At 43.4% G+C, this 15,424-nt stretch overlaps 1 protein-coding gene across 1 annotated transcript in view; it reads right to left on the bottom strand.

The window, feature by feature from the left end:
* Nucleotides 1-4,800: 4,800 nt before the first annotated feature.
* The window catches only part of slc12a5a (solute carrier family 12 member 5a), a 94,470-nt gene continuing 83,846 nt past the window's right edge, over nucleotides 4,801-15,424 (bottom strand). Inside the window, exons 13-26 of the mRNA XM_018756104.2 lie at nucleotides 15,129-15,247; nucleotides 14,378-14,476; nucleotides 13,776-13,895; nucleotides 13,386-13,490; nucleotides 12,948-13,116; nucleotides 12,622-12,817; nucleotides 12,345-12,514; nucleotides 11,817-11,948; nucleotides 11,307-11,414; nucleotides 11,102-11,227; nucleotides 9,643-9,824; nucleotides 7,184-7,198; nucleotides 6,812-6,945; nucleotides 4,801-6,638 (exon numbers count right to left, since the gene is read on the bottom strand). Of these exons, the coding sequence (XP_018611620.1) occupies nucleotides 6,547-6,638; nucleotides 6,812-6,945; nucleotides 7,184-7,198; nucleotides 9,643-9,824; nucleotides 11,102-11,227; nucleotides 11,307-11,414; nucleotides 11,817-11,948; nucleotides 12,345-12,514; nucleotides 12,622-12,817; nucleotides 12,948-13,116; nucleotides 13,386-13,490; nucleotides 13,776-13,895; nucleotides 14,378-14,476; nucleotides 15,129-15,247 (1,767 nt within the window). The 3' untranslated portion in view covers nucleotides 4,801-6,546. The remainder of the gene's footprint in view (nucleotides 6,639-6,811; nucleotides 6,946-7,183; nucleotides 7,199-9,642; nucleotides 9,825-11,101; nucleotides 11,228-11,306; nucleotides 11,415-11,816; nucleotides 11,949-12,344; nucleotides 12,515-12,621; nucleotides 12,818-12,947; nucleotides 13,117-13,385; nucleotides 13,491-13,775; nucleotides 13,896-14,377; nucleotides 14,477-15,128; nucleotides 15,248-15,424) is intronic.

Raw genomic sequence — 15,424 nt, 5'->3', positions numbered from 1 at the left:
GTGCTGGAGCCCCCCACTGATGGGCCACAATGGGTCATAACCTCTCAGCAGGTGGATATTTTCTGGCTCAGTTAAAGGAAACATGACTTCCTGGATGACTTTGATCCATACTGGAGTATCTACCATATTAAATATTAAAGTTGAACACAGCATTTTGATGAAGTAAACCTTTTCTTAGGGGGTAGCATAGTGGTTAGAGCCCTCAGTTTTCACATGAAGGAACTGGGTTCAAATCCCGCTCCTGCTGTAGTACCCTTGATCAAGGTACTTACCCTGAATTGATGCAGTAAAAATTGCCCAGCAATACAAAAGGGTAAATCAATGTAAGTGGCTTAGTGTACAAACCTTACGTTGCATGTCACTTTGCAGAGAAGTGTTAGCTAAAGGGATTAATAAATTATAATATCCATCAGTACATGTCCCCACTCCTGTGTGACAAAAACTCTTGCTCTTCTGTCTCATACCAGTTTCCCAGACTTGGATTAAGTTTGTTCGAAACAAAAATGTTTTGTCCTGGATCGTGTCAGACCGACTTCATCACATTTTAAATTGTCTCTGATACTGAACGAACCAGATCTGCTTCAGGAGGACGAAAGGAGCTGCTCTGGAACTCAAGAAGCATTTATATGAAACGTCAATAAAGGCTCTTACTTCACATTGAAGCCTCTCGTCAGTGAAGATCCACAGGTTGGTTGTTTGGGCTTTTCTGCGGAGGCCGAGCATCTTTGAATGCGTTCGCTCTCCTGCTTTGGCTTTCTGCTCATTACCTCGGTTGACTCCGCATGGGAGGTAGGGTTCTGGACTTTTCATAATCCGCGACACCTTCTGTGGTCACACTCAGGCTACGGCCACATGCTCTGAAGACAGGCGACGACTGGATTAGAACATCTGATGACGTGGCTTTTCCTCATTCAAGAACTTAGCAAAGAGGTAAACGGTTCAAATTTTAAGGTAAATTTAAGAGGATGTATAAGACCTGCTCGGAGCTTCACACGAACGTCGTCTGGGAAACAGGCCCAATCATTATTGCCCTTATTTATTTTTAATCCATTGGAATATGAATAATTGCAACACAGGCAACAAACATAACTAACGAAAAAAAAAAATACTTTGGTAATCAGTTCATCTGCAGCTATCATCAAACAGAAACCCTTAAACAGTTAACTCCTTTAGTGCATTTTCCCATGAGTTGTAAATACCCTGCAACTGATTTAATAACAAATGCTCTCACTGATTGACCAAAAAAAAACCAATAGAGCAGATAAATTACAAAAAAAATAAAAAGATATAACGAAAAAATTTAAATAATATAAATATAAAAAAGCAACACCTCGACTGACCAAATACAGGATGCCAAGAAACACCGTAAGAGAATAACATAGTACACTATAGTACGTACTCAGGAGCATGCACTGAGTGACACACGAGAAGGGCCTGGTGCTCTGCCGGGGCTGCGCGTGATGGATCGGGGAGGTGGGGGGGGTGTCTGTCTATTGATTTTGGCCGCTTCTCTGCCCGATGCGTGTGCTGAAACTAGTGATGATCTGGCTACGCATTGGGTGGCTGCTTTTTCCGAAATGAAACCTGGGGCAGACGAAACCTTGGAGCCCTTTTGTTCGCACTGATTCCCGGAAACGAAGATTCGTTTGGTCGGCTGTTTGTCCCCCCCCCCCCATCTGGATGGATGTAAAAGCGCACGGATGCCGGCCAGCCGGACGGAGGGGCGGGGGGGTGAACGCCGCTCGATGCGGCCGTCTGCTACAGTTCGGAACCCCTCTTCCCTGACATTTACTTGGAGGGTCTCCCAGGAGTCCTTAAGAAGCAAACTGTTTGCGCAAGGGGTGATGGGACGGGGGCGTTGCCACGAGCGCCGCTGTGTGTGCAGTTCCAGCAGAGCCCAGGCCACAAGTGGAAGCGCTCATTAATAGTCTTTGATTGGTACATAATTACACTGCAACCACACGTAAATACGACGCGGAGGGGTGGGTTTCAGAGGGGTTGAGCACAGGGGCGTGACGAGGTGCGTCGCGTGACCGCGTTACCGCATGGCGAATGACGTGTACAGTGACGAGTGACCACAACCTCAAAAGGTGTGCCTTCGCGTCTTCCGCTGATTGGGAAAGGCAATCGCTGCGCATGCCCCAACCCTCTCGCAAGCACCATTGCAGGGATATACAGTAAATAATGTCATAATACAGAACTGTCATGCTGAACCGCACAGAATGAGAAATGCTCCGATATTCCCAAACAAGTGACGCGCTTTCGGATATGCGGCGTCTCGCTTTTTATATGATGAGGCTGCGATGGGTGCTGCTGCCATTAGGGGGAGTTTTTAAGAGTTCAACTGACTTTCAGGTCAAGGAAAAGTCCTTTTTCCTCATTCCCCTTCCATCCAGGTCCGGCCATTTATGTGCGCAGCATTTCAGCCCTGTATAAAGTGCTTTTCGGTGTGTCTCACAGCAACCACGGAGGAGATGTTTTTTTTTTTCCCTAAAAAACATGTCAGTGTTCCAGAGTGTGGCAAGAACATTCTGCCATTTTTTTTTTTTTTTTTTTGTATATTAATGTTAGCACATTGATAAATATTTATATCTCATACAATGGAAAATACATACAGCCATTTACTCTTTCCTTCTAAGCAAAAATTAAAGATAATATTGCACTTTTACTCAACCGTTAAAATAAAGGTACATTTCCAATAATAAAACAATGTAAATTGAAGGATGAAGAGAAGTATTGATATAATAATTCTACTACTGCTTATATACAAAGCTGAACTGGTGAAATTTCACAGCCCAGTCATTCGCCTTCTTAATATTGATACGAATTCAGTGACGTTGAAATTTACTGTGGCAACACCGCACCGTGGTGAATTTCAGTACTGCCTCAGTCCGTAGGGCTTCCTCCTCCCCGACACCCCTGTCCAGACCCACGGCGATACTTTCGGCCACAGACCTCCTGCTCAACCTTCCGCACTCCGATCAGTGGTGACATTGATGGTTTGCTTAAATGTGGCTTTAACTAAGTGACACCAAAGAGAAAGGAAAAAAAAAAAAAAAAAAAAAGCTGGAACAGCCTCAGTCACAGATACCATGCAAACGGGAATTATAAAACACATGACAAAATCACTCGTACTCCCATTCTGGTTCTCTCTAGTCTCTAGTCGTCAGGCAGTTAAAACGTTTAATCCAAGGTAGCACTTTGTCAAGAATGCGGCGATGGTCGGATCTGGCCGAAGAGAGGCCAACACTGGATCACGAGCCTTCTTGATCCCACACTTCCTTTCGCTTTAGCTAGAACTACCCGGAACAGCTCAGCATGAGCGGTGCAATCGCTGCAGGCTGTCAGCCAAGTTTAATTTGATACCGCATATCCGACTCGATTAAGGTACGCGCTGAGACGCATTGAGGTCATCGTCGCCGGTTTCCTGTCAACGGCCCTCAAAGATGTGACAGTGGACAAAGGGTGTAAAATGCACAGTGTAGCAGTTCTTGCAGCGAACCTCAAACAGTGCTTTAAAGGACTTCACTGGGCGTCATTCTGGGTTGCCGCGGTGACAGAAATGTAATACATCCTACGGAAGTGAACGAGAAGCCCGAACGACGAACCCAGATGTGCGGCAATGCAGCATGCTTCAGCAGTTATACTCGACAAGTAAAACACTGTAAAACCCTTCTCCTTTTTTTGGGATGCTTCAACTGCTCCCTGACATCATGGGATAACTCGACTGTATTGCCTGTATGAAGTATTTAAATTTTCCTCAAAAGTAGCTTCACTTTGACAACACCAAGTCTCATTCTCCTGTAAATCAGACCTGGCTGATTCTAAAAAGTTATAACCACAGACATCGATATGTAATTCTCTGAGAGTAGTCATTCCTCTTTTTCTTATGTAAATATTTGTCTATATAATATATATAAAAAATATACATCAATATTTTTTATATATATTTATATTCTCTTAAAATACAATATAAATAGTCTATATGCACTAGCAGCATTCACAACAAAAAACTTTTTTAAATAGCTCTACATTTATATTTTAAGCAACATCTCATACAGATTTACACAAAGAAACAGAAACACCCCTTTGTTTGCTAGCTCTATAAACTAATTAACCTGGCTTAACCCAAAAGAAAATATTCACTGAAATGTTTCTAGTTATGGGCTTCATGCCTCTTATTTTTACAACAAATGACCGAAAACAGTTCCTCTCAAACTATATACCTGTGATTATTCACTGACATTAAATCAATCCGATATACATATATATATGAAATCTACTCATATAAAATATCTGCATATAAAAATAAATAAAACAATGGATTTGTGAGTCCAAACTCCACCAATTGCACACCCCCTTTTCAATTGCACTACATGCCCCCCGTATACATAAAAAGGGATTCGTGGAAATCTAAATGAATTTAGATTTTTAATAGTAACTCCTATTTGTGCCATTCTGAAAAAGAAAACGCATTAAATAATTATCAATCAGGTTTACACACAGGAAAGTGCTGAACTTGTTTTTGCGCAATGCTTTTCATACAAATGGAATGATCGTATCCTTCGGTACTTGACGCCAGCAAAATAATCAAAACTTATTGAACAAAATTACTTTAAATATTATAAAATAATATTTTCTTTTTCATCTGGCTAAATAGGCAGAACAGCATTTGGCAATACATCGTAGTTACACTCCAGCGAATAAATGAATAAAAATACATTTTTTTCCTTTTTAAATATATCAGATAAAGTGAATTATATAGATATATCCATTCTTTAATAGTTATAATTTTGGGTCTATATAGAATTTTGTATAGCGCTTTATACAGCTTCTGTGTAGCTGATCTTTGTAAACATTGCAAAAATATTGTGAATAAACACCATTATCTTTTCTAAAGGGTAGAAGCAAAAGTGTCACATAATTTGTTAAATATAATCAGTTGCACAGTGGATCAATCACTCAGTGCACAGTGTACGACCATTCAGACGTGTCGAGGATACCGTAACCTTTGCAACAGTGAGAAGAGCGAAAACTGCCTCGAAGCGTCAATTGATAGGCAATGAGCGGCCCTTCTGCTTGAAGCTGTTTGTTAGTCACGAAAAAAATTACCACACTCATATTCTGCTACGCGTCCGAGCTTTGTACATTATTTACAACAATCCTCATTGGGGTTGCAGTCGGGCAAACCTCTGAAAAATGTTTACGCCTGGATACAGTGCTTCTTTTCGCTCTTGATTTTTGCATTCATGGGGGGGAGGTTGGGTACATTGTCGCCCCACTGCTAAACGAAACAACCCTGTCTGAGATTCTGTCTTGGCACCGCATCGGCTGGCATGTAGGGGTTCACAGAGCTGCCTCTGAAGAGTGTCACGCTACAACGTAGCATTTATTGAATGCAAGATGCAGCCAACCCGTCTTGGACCGCAGCCCGAAAAACAACATTCAGGAGCGAAAAGCAGGAAATGGTCATTTTGTAACTGTTTGCCACACTGGGACTGGAGACCTTTTAAACCAGCCCGTATCAGCACACTCCTCTCAAAGATCTAATCCTCACATCAGAAGCATGGGTAGGAGAAATTGCATCTTTCTGGGACCCCCTTGGCCAGAAGTTGAGCTGCCTGTTGGAGGCCCTGCCACTCATGAGGAGCAGATGCCATGCATGATAGTTGCTGTCCTGGTGTCTCCATCTGTACCGATGGCTACAACCCCCTTTCATCAGAGAATTTGAAACCGAGGGTTCAGGGTGGCCCGTGCGGTTTCGTAATGCACCGCCAATCAATAAATACAGCATTCCCATTCCCTAGATGGAATTTTGTGGGAGTACCAGGAAGCCAAGAGCAGGAACTCCCCTAAATTTCTCTCCTGTCCTTCAGCCATCCTAAACCCACAACTCTTAAGTGCTTCCGAGGTATCCTTCTGGAATGCCACTTCCAAAACTGACCACCAGGTAACCAAAATAACAAAGACAATCCTCAGACTTCCATTGAATCAATTCTTGACGAATGGGACTAAGAGGTGAGGAACAGTAGACAAGGATGAGGATTGAACGTGATGAGGGAAGCCAGGCGGGGCATCTGCAGGCAGTCAGTCACGAGGACCGCACTGCTGGCTCGCTGAGATGTTTAGCAACCTGGTTGGCAGAGTGCCGACTGGAGTCGAACGTGTCCTGTGGAGCGATGACGTGATGGCTGGTGGTTGGGCAACTGGACTGGCTAAAGCCATATCCCTCTTCCACATGCAAGGAGTGAAAGACATAGTTCAGCATCTGCGCTCTTGGCTGCTGTTGGCACTGTGCAGTGAGTGACTTCTGGGCGTCTGAGAATAGGAAGTCTGGGGCGTCAGAGTGCAATGGAATGTGCTGGTACAAGTAAGTTTCGGAGTGGGTGCCAAAACATGGTTTAAAGAGAGCGTGTGGCAGTAGGGATATTGCTCGGATGCGAGGGGCGTCTCTCGGACAGCGATGCTGGAGAAATGGATCAGTCTGTGGAGAGGTAGGAATGAAATGAGTAGGTGGGGGGTGGTAGGGAATGGTGGGCTGGCCCTTCAGGAGTAAATGGTGATGACCTCACGTCCTCCGCCACGCACAAGGAGGACCCGATTGAGACCCTCTGTCAGGACCTCAAGGAATTCCATGTCTGAGGTTATGAATTAGGGAAAGGACACAAAGCAGAAATGGATTACCTCGCTGACGTATTCTCAGAAATAAAACCTCAGAAATGACCAAGCACTACTGATTAAATAAATATTTTATGAGTGTCACTAATGAAGTGTAGAAAACATGTGGTCTCAATGTGCTGGGGAAGGATACAGTTCTCATCGCCAGTCCGGTTCTTGGGTGGGCCCGGCATGTTTAGAAGCACTAGCTTGGCTTCCTGGGACTTCTTTGCGATGACGCCGTTCAATTTCAGTGCAGTGTGCATGCGTCTCACATTAGACTGGTTTCTGATGGAGCCAAAGGTAAACAGATCCGAAGCTGAATCTAACGGTGTGACACCATTTGTTAATTGCATCCATGCGTGACAATAATGCTCGAGAACCATTCTTACAGTCTGATCCATACATTACGGTTTCAGATGGACCCTACATGCATCCTAAGTGGATCCTGAAATACCCATTCTGTAAGCTCCTTAAGACCTATAAGCTGTTGGTTTTTTGAAAATGCACTCAAATTTGTACTCACAGATTCTCCCATTCCCTGTAGCGTGACAGAGAGAGAAAAACAACACAGTCAACATATATATTTTATCTAGGCATAAAAATATAATTGTGGCTCCGTGATGCACAAATATGGGGCATCTTTCAAATTGCAGTTTTTGCCTCGGCTCCTCAGCTTCTGAACACAGTTGGTACTGTACTTCTCTTTTGGTTGTGACTTCAGTGTCACTTTTTTCACTAAGTAATAATCAATAAAAGATTAAAAATACAGAAACATTGATTTGTTACTGTGTCATCACACACACACACACACACACACACACACACAATCATCTGAAACTGCTTGTCCCATATGGGGTCGGGGGGAGCCGGAGCCTAACTCGGCAACACAGGGCATAAGGCGCTATTGCAAGGCACCCCATGCAGGACTCGAACCCCAGACCTACAGGAAAGCAGGACGTGGTCCAATCCACTGCGCCACCGCACCCCCTGTTACTGTATCATGTTCATTTTTATTTTCTTACATAGGTATAATAAGTGTAAATAGGATGTAAGACTTAATATGTTAATACATATCTTTCAGCTGCATTAAAATTAGAACAAATTTTAAATGGCTGAAACAATGTGTTGTCTTCCCAAGTTCTTATTCAATTTTGACTGCTGCCCCATTAATCTTAAAAAAATATTGTTGATCACCAACCCTCACAAACCCCACACACAGGCTGTAAACACTGTGGAAACAAGGTGAATTAAGTTAAACCCCACACTCTTTTTCTGTTTAGGTGCCCATTGTGGTCATCTGTCAGCTAACGCATAAACACATCGCTTTCATTCCATCACATATAGACATGTTAGAAAATAGCAAAGTAAAAGAAGTGCAGTAAAAGAAAAACTGAAAAATGTTAATCTCTTTTATATTATTGTCAATGTATTTGGTCCACATAAATGGACATTAATGCATTTAATGCTCATTTGCCAAAAAAGGGGTTTGATATATTTCTTCTTTCTTTCAGGTCATATCTGGTTATGTGGAACGCTTGATTCATAGACCCATTTAAATGCCATGCAAATTTCTTACAACTCACAACATTTGTAAACAAAAAAAACTTTCCAACTGTGATATTGCAAGTATGAGCTCTGTTCTCCAGTCTACAGAAATAGTTTCTTTGTATGCATGTCTCCAGTTTTTCACACCATATTCACATAGTGCTGGGCGCATTTTCGCTTCATATTAAACAAGCATTGAACATGGAAACAAACGCATTGTAAATTCCCTGATGTCTGCTTATTGCAGGCATTTAGTCCTGCATTTTCAGCAATCAGTAAGCTAAAATGACGACACACCAATAAAAGTCAGCTCACACTATGACTCTTGGGACACACTGCATCTCTTTCAACCTGCATATGTATTAATTAATTAATTAATTGAATAAATGCATTGATTTCACAGTGTATGCTCCATTCCTGGGTGGTGATGAGTCTATGCCTCAACCCTCTTAAGACCGACAGCTGTCAGTCAAGGCATCCAGTTGACACTGAGGCCCACCATACAACATCATGGCTTATAACTGGTCAATAAGTGATGGATTAGAATCCAGTACAGAACAACCAGACCTTTTTTTTTTTTTTTTTTTTAAAAAGTGTTCAGCTGCTCCCATAGCATAGCAATTAAACCAGGCGTTTAACAGTTTGAACCATGTCTACTTCAGGTGGTTAGCTAAGAAAGGTCAGTTATCAATGAAGGTCATACCAAAAGTCAGTTGTCAATGTCAGACAAAATGTGTTAGATTACAACTCATTATTATATACCTTCTGACACCTAAGAACAGAAATGAAATCCCATCTGCCATTTCTCCGTCATTCGTCGATTCTCTGAGAAACTCAATTTTTCCATTCACAGTTACTAGGTGACCACCGAAGGGAAAAGCGCCGATTTCTGTGTTCCTGTCTTTAAAGAATTTCACCCATGTCAAAGGTGCATTGAAGTCGTGTGAATGTCTGCTGTTGGGATTTCTTCCTTTGCAAGAAATTCGATTGCCACACGTTATGAAATGAACTATGGACCCATGACTGAAGGAAGTGATGTCATTTCTCATTCAGGAGATGGAGACGATAGTAATGATACTGGACATTTAAAATATTGTCAGGAATTTTTTTGGTAATTCCAATGAAAAAATGAATGTTGGTATCAAACTTGAAATACTAGACCAAATGCATTCATGGGAGAAGGACACCCAGTAATCCAGAGTAGGTGTAAGAAAAAGGTAAGACGATGCTCGGGACTTCAGCAAACAGTACCAGAGATATCTTAGTCTACGACACATTCCGCCAAATAAAACCAAAAAAGACAAATTAGGAGTGGACACAAACATTTCTGAAAAGACACCTCTCTGAGGCATTTTTAGTAATTTCAGCTTCTCCTGAGTGACTTGATTGACTGACTGGTCATAGCAGGTCACACCATTTTATGGGAAAGTGACTTACGGCTTCATGTTGAAGATGTCCTTGATGCCTTCAGGACTGGGTGCACTGGGGGCTTTTGCCTGGTCTCCGTCAAACTTGTCTGTCCAGGTCATGTGCACCTTGTCACCAGGGGTCTCTGCACTCTCAGCGGGTGACTGGGGGCTGGTTGGGGTTGGTGTGGCATTCTCATGGATAAGCTGCACCTGTTGGGGGCAGGAGGCATCGACACACTGAGAGAGAGGGGCACGCCATACCACGAGGGGCCAAGGGGGAGAGAAAGAGCAATATTAGATGGGCTACTTGTCTTCTGCTGTGACCACAGAAATTGCACCGAACACCATCGAGGAGGAAGAGGAACTGGATGCCCTGAGCTTCACTGCAGCCCAACTGAAAATATTAATTCTGCGTCATGGAAACTGATGCAAAAATGCCATATTAATGCATGAGAGAGAGAGTGAAACACAGACAAAAAAAAAAAAAAAAAAACAATTAAGACCTGCGTGTTAGTTGTGGCTGAATTCCATTTCTGTCCAAGTTCTGCTCATGTTAACCTTGACATGTCTAAGGGTTCATTGAAAAATTGAGTCTAAACCTGTTAATCCATACCTGGAGGTTCTTCAACAATGGCACCTTATACTTTTCAGAAGACCTTTCTAGAAACTCTGAATGCTTCTTGCAGCACCACAAAAACTTCTGAAAGGTGCACAGCAATGGATTTTTTCACCTCGCCTTCAAGACAGTGGCTATAGCTTTTTTTTTTTTTTTTTTTTAACCTATTCCCTAACTCTAAACCTAACCATATTTTTATCCCTATCCTTAAACCTGACCCAAACTGAAACCCTATCCCTAACCCTGAACATAACCCCATCTCTAACCCATTAACAGCAGTGCTTTGCCTCCCGCATCGAAGGTCTGATCACTTCTTCTTGTGATACAAACTTTGCGCTGTTGCCTGGCTCATTGTCACATCATTGTCACAGTTGAAGGAACATCACTAGTCACCATCAGTGCAAAATAGGATCTCAATTATGGAACAAGACAATTGAAGCACCAAACAGAAACAGGTTCTTCCTACTGGTGTACAGGCACAAAGCATTGACCTTGACTCCTCCACTTCCTCTTTTCGATCAACCCTCATTTGTCTTGTGTGTCATTTTTTGACAAATACAGCACTCAACATCAACTGAAGAAATAAACATCAACTAAATAACTGATAATTAATAAAACAAAGGAATCTGATATAGGAACATGTAGCTGTGGAGGAGCTGAACTGATGAACAGATTTTAACTGAGTGGAGATGGAGAAATGTATGAGCAGAAAGAAGAAGTTCCAGCAGAGCGACTGCAGGAGAGAGTCTGTGGAATGCGTGATGCTGGGACACACGGAGGTGTCCCTTCATGTTCTCCCATGTCTTAACATTGTAAGTCGCTTTGGAGAAAAGCATCAGCTAAATGAATAAATGTAAATGTAATGTTTTACCTCCTCCTCAGGCTTTTCTGGCTCGCTGGACCCGGGCTGCTCCTCAGACACGCTAAGCTGTGTGGTGACAGCGGCAGGGTTTTTACGGCGGATGGACCCGCGGGATGAGTCGGTGATGCTCTGGATCTGGAAAGGATTGGGAGGTTTGAGAATGGAGGGACTAGAACCAAAGCCACGTGCTCCTGGAAACCAGACTTTTGCTTACCTCTCGTTCGCGCTCGTTCTTGGTGAGGTTGATCTGCTTCAGGATCTGTGACCTTTGCTCCATCACGAGGGTCTTCTCATAGGTGTAGGCTGAGATATCGCTGTCGTGCTGGGAAGAGAGAGCATCAGTATAGGAGACCAGTGGGCGGTGTAGTGGTTGCAGCTACTGCCTTCAAACCTAAAGGTCTTGGATTCAAATCCCATTATTGGGGTAGCACCCTAGATCAAGGTACCTTGAATACCCTTCACGTACCTTCCACGGGTACAGTAAAGATACTCTGGCAAGAATACCTTATATTTTATGGCTTTAATCACTCAGATGTTTCACTTGGGCAGTTTAGGTAACATACCTGGTTTAGGAGTACTACCACAGAGACTTTCACCTCAAAAGTCTCTGTCCACAACCTGTGTCTACTCTATCAGGTGTCCAGCATGATAGGCTGAAGGTGTTATTTATTAGCATTTCTGAAATGGCAACAAGATAGAGAGGCAAGTGTTAACATCTTCTCACCATCTCCACCACTTCCACCTCGGCATCGATACGCAAGTGATACAGGAAGGTGGTGAGGTCCTTCTTCATCTGGATGCTGTTGTCGTCCATCTGGGCCACGGTGAAGATACGCATCTTGCACTTTCTCCACACCTGTCCGAAGAGAAGCATCAGGTACAGGATTTTGGAGACTGATTCCTCCACAAGTACTGGTGACCAGCGATGAGGCTCTTCCTGCTACTTCTTTTCATTGCGGGAAAATGTATGTGGAAAATGTTGCTCCATGTTTCTCAGATACTTAGGGCAACACAACCATTTTCCAAGACTCACTATAAAGTAAGGAGAGAGTGAAATGCAGTTCATTTAATTTCTTTTCACCCCAAAATGACACATGCCCAGAGAACATTGCAGTCATTGCAGCATCACACACAGACACACACACACACACACACACCAGCACATTTTCCCAGAAATAAACTGGGAAACTCTTTGACATCAGTTTGGTTTATTCAGAGGTTCATGCAGAAGGGTGATGGTCCTCAAGGCTACCTTGTGCTGACGCAGGAGGAACGGCAACAGCATGAGCATCCCACCATCGTGCACGATCCACCAAACGTCGATGCTTCCCTCGGTGAAGCGCTCCCCATTGGACGGGAATGCCGTGATGTTCTTGGGTACCAGGAGAGCCAGGTGGGCTGCTGTGGTCTCTCTCACCAGCTCTGCCAAGTGGTCAGTGATGGAGTGCTCAACCTAAGTCATCACTCTCATTTCCTGGGGTAAGCCTCCAATTGTTGCTCAAAACCTTGTTACTCCAATGTTCACTCACCAATGAAGTTCCTCCAGGTTTGGTGGTCCTCAGCCTGCTTCCAGTTGCGTGGCCAGCTGACCAACACAGTGTTGTGCTGCAAGCCACCTAGGCCTCCAGCCTGGATAAGATGGGACGTGGCATCTCGCAGATTGGACGAGATGACCACCTGGCAAAAGCCCTTCACCTTCTCTGTCTCCATCATCTTTCTCAGGGACTGAATGGGGCATGCAAATAGAGGGAAATAACCAGAGACACTGAGTGAAGAACCAAAGAGCTGGACCAAAGTGGACTATAACCATTAAACGGCTACGTCGGAGTCGTGTACAGGACATTTCTGGGCTGACCTGCTCTGCCCGCTGCGCTTGGGGATGGTTGTCCAGGAAAGTGCCCTCCAGTGCAGTTCCTACGATGGTCAGACCTTTACCTGCCTTCAGCTGGCAGGTCAAGGAGAGCATTCGGGGTTGCTCCACGTTCTGCTCCGCATCCACGCTCACCAGCACCAGCAGCTGTGGCCTAGAGGTGTGAGAATGAGCAGGATGAAGGAAAGGACTCAGGAGAAAAACAATCCTATGTTATTTAGGGCTATTCAGTTCTTTATACAACAATTCTTGTTTTCTCTAGACTATTGGCAACAACACAATTATAAGATCTCAAGAGTGTGCTGCTCTCCAAAAACCAGCACCAGATTCAGGGCTTAAAGGCACTTTGCTGCAACTCTGAAGACCTAGACAAGCTAATAGATCTCGGAATGAAAAGTGGGCACCTGTGGGTGGTGCTCTCACCTCCAGTTCTTGGTGTGAGGAGGCCCCTCCTCTAGTCTCATGAGAGCAAATCGAGCAGCGCTGAGCGACAGACCCCTGATTCCATCTCCCCACTCCTTCTCTGCCCTGTCAGCAATAATAATATAGATAGATAGATAGATAGATAGATAGATAGATAGATAGATAGATAGATAGATAGATAGAGTGTACATATAACAATGTAATGACAGAGCAACAGCATAGTATAGTGAGACACTGGAATCCCACTGGAGTAAACAAATATCACATTTACCACTGGTGTCAAGAATCAATAAACAAACAATAATGAAATAACAACGGTAGTAATAACTTCCGTTCTAAGGGCTTATTCCATTTACAAAAATATGCTCTCCGTTCTCGCAGTTCACTTACCCGCGGAACTCGATGTACTTGTAGATGCAGCTAGCGATCACCATGGCGACGATGGCATAGTACCAGGAGCAGATGAACATAAGTGACAGACACAAGCTCATGCCCAGGAAAGACAGCGCCCTGCAGGGTGAAAGGCTTTTAGATGCACACCTAAAATAGAGCCTGCTGCTCGTCGCGGTCCATCCATCGTATTTGATATTCATTCTTCATATATCCTTTGCTGACCCTTTGTCAAATTTCCAACGCTGAACCACATCAGCATCCTCAGACACCTGTCTCCTCTCCATAGGCATTCTGTCACAGCTTTGTATTTCCTCACCCTCACTATTTTAAAGCAGAAACAGTTACTACTTGAATTACAGCTCTTTTTAAAAATATTTTGGCTATCGGAGCAGCTTAAACATGAGACAAAGATGATGACCGACTATTGGAAATGGCAGGAAACTATAAATAAATTCAGGTTGAATATAAACCAAATTTTATTGCATACACTGGTGCAGATTTTAAAATGATAATATTGGAAGTATTAACAATCTTGACTATTTAATTTGTAATAAAAAATACTTATTTCTTATTTAGTTATGGTCACTTTGTAGACTCACCAGTGGTAGAACTTGAAGCGGGGTCTCCAGTTGGGTGTTCGCAGGAGAGTTTGCACAGCACAGGCCAGGTTGACGAACATGTAGCACATCAAGAAGAACCTGTGGGAAGACACACAAAAACACACGCACACTTAGGGGTCCTTAGAGGCTCATAAAAAACACTAACGCTGTTCTGTGATGTGTGGTTCGAGAGAAGAAATCCTCAAGGGAATGAGGTGTAGTTGGTGCATTTAGCTGCTGTGACAGTACATACGTGTGTATATATACTGTACGTATACTGCATAGTGGGTGTATTGCTTACAAAGCTGTGGGTGATCTCGCACTGTCAGGTATATTTGACAAGCTCACAAACACATGCACATTCAATTTAAATTGTTTAATCGCGCAGATTATTTACCTTTATAATAGAAATCAATATGTCCTAACAGAATGTTAAGTATGTTTTTCTACTTTTAAGAAGACAATGAAATTCACGTGTTATTCATATGAGTAGCACTTTAGGGGGATACTCTCGACACCCATGCTATATGTAAAAGATGAAGTAAAAACATGTATATATCTGCAATATTAAAGATCTGGTCAAATGGTAATTATTGTGAATACTTGACCTGAGACAATAATTATATACACCATTATGAAACATATATGCGATAGCACATTCCTTAACAGTAGGATGCGACATTGAATGATGTGGTCTGGCAGGAATCCCGCAGTGACGTGTTTCTGTGGGAGAGAAAGCCGAGACACTCACATGGAGAGGATGGGGGCCACAGAGTCCAGGGAGGCAATGAGGATCCCACTCTCACAGATACAGGCGGTGAGCAGCAGGGCCCAGGTGGGCTCACCGTTCGCCTTGCCATGGCCAAACACCTACATACCGGACGAGAAGGTCAGGAAGCGAGCCGCTGCTGCCACCATATTCTCCGTATCTCAAGCCCGGTTACTTCGCACCTTTGAAACAGGTCTGTCAATCACATACTGGTGATGGGCAGCATGTGCAGCCTGGATCATTATTTTTGATTCTCGCAATGGAGAAAGACTGTCTTG

This window comes from Scleropages formosus, chromosome 24, assembly GCF_900964775.1.
Source record: "Scleropages formosus chromosome 24, fSclFor1.1, whole genome shotgun sequence".
Lineage (NCBI taxonomy): Eukaryota > Metazoa > Chordata > Actinopteri > Osteoglossiformes > Osteoglossidae > Scleropages > Scleropages formosus.
This window is presented reverse-complemented; position numbering and strand designations above follow the sequence as displayed.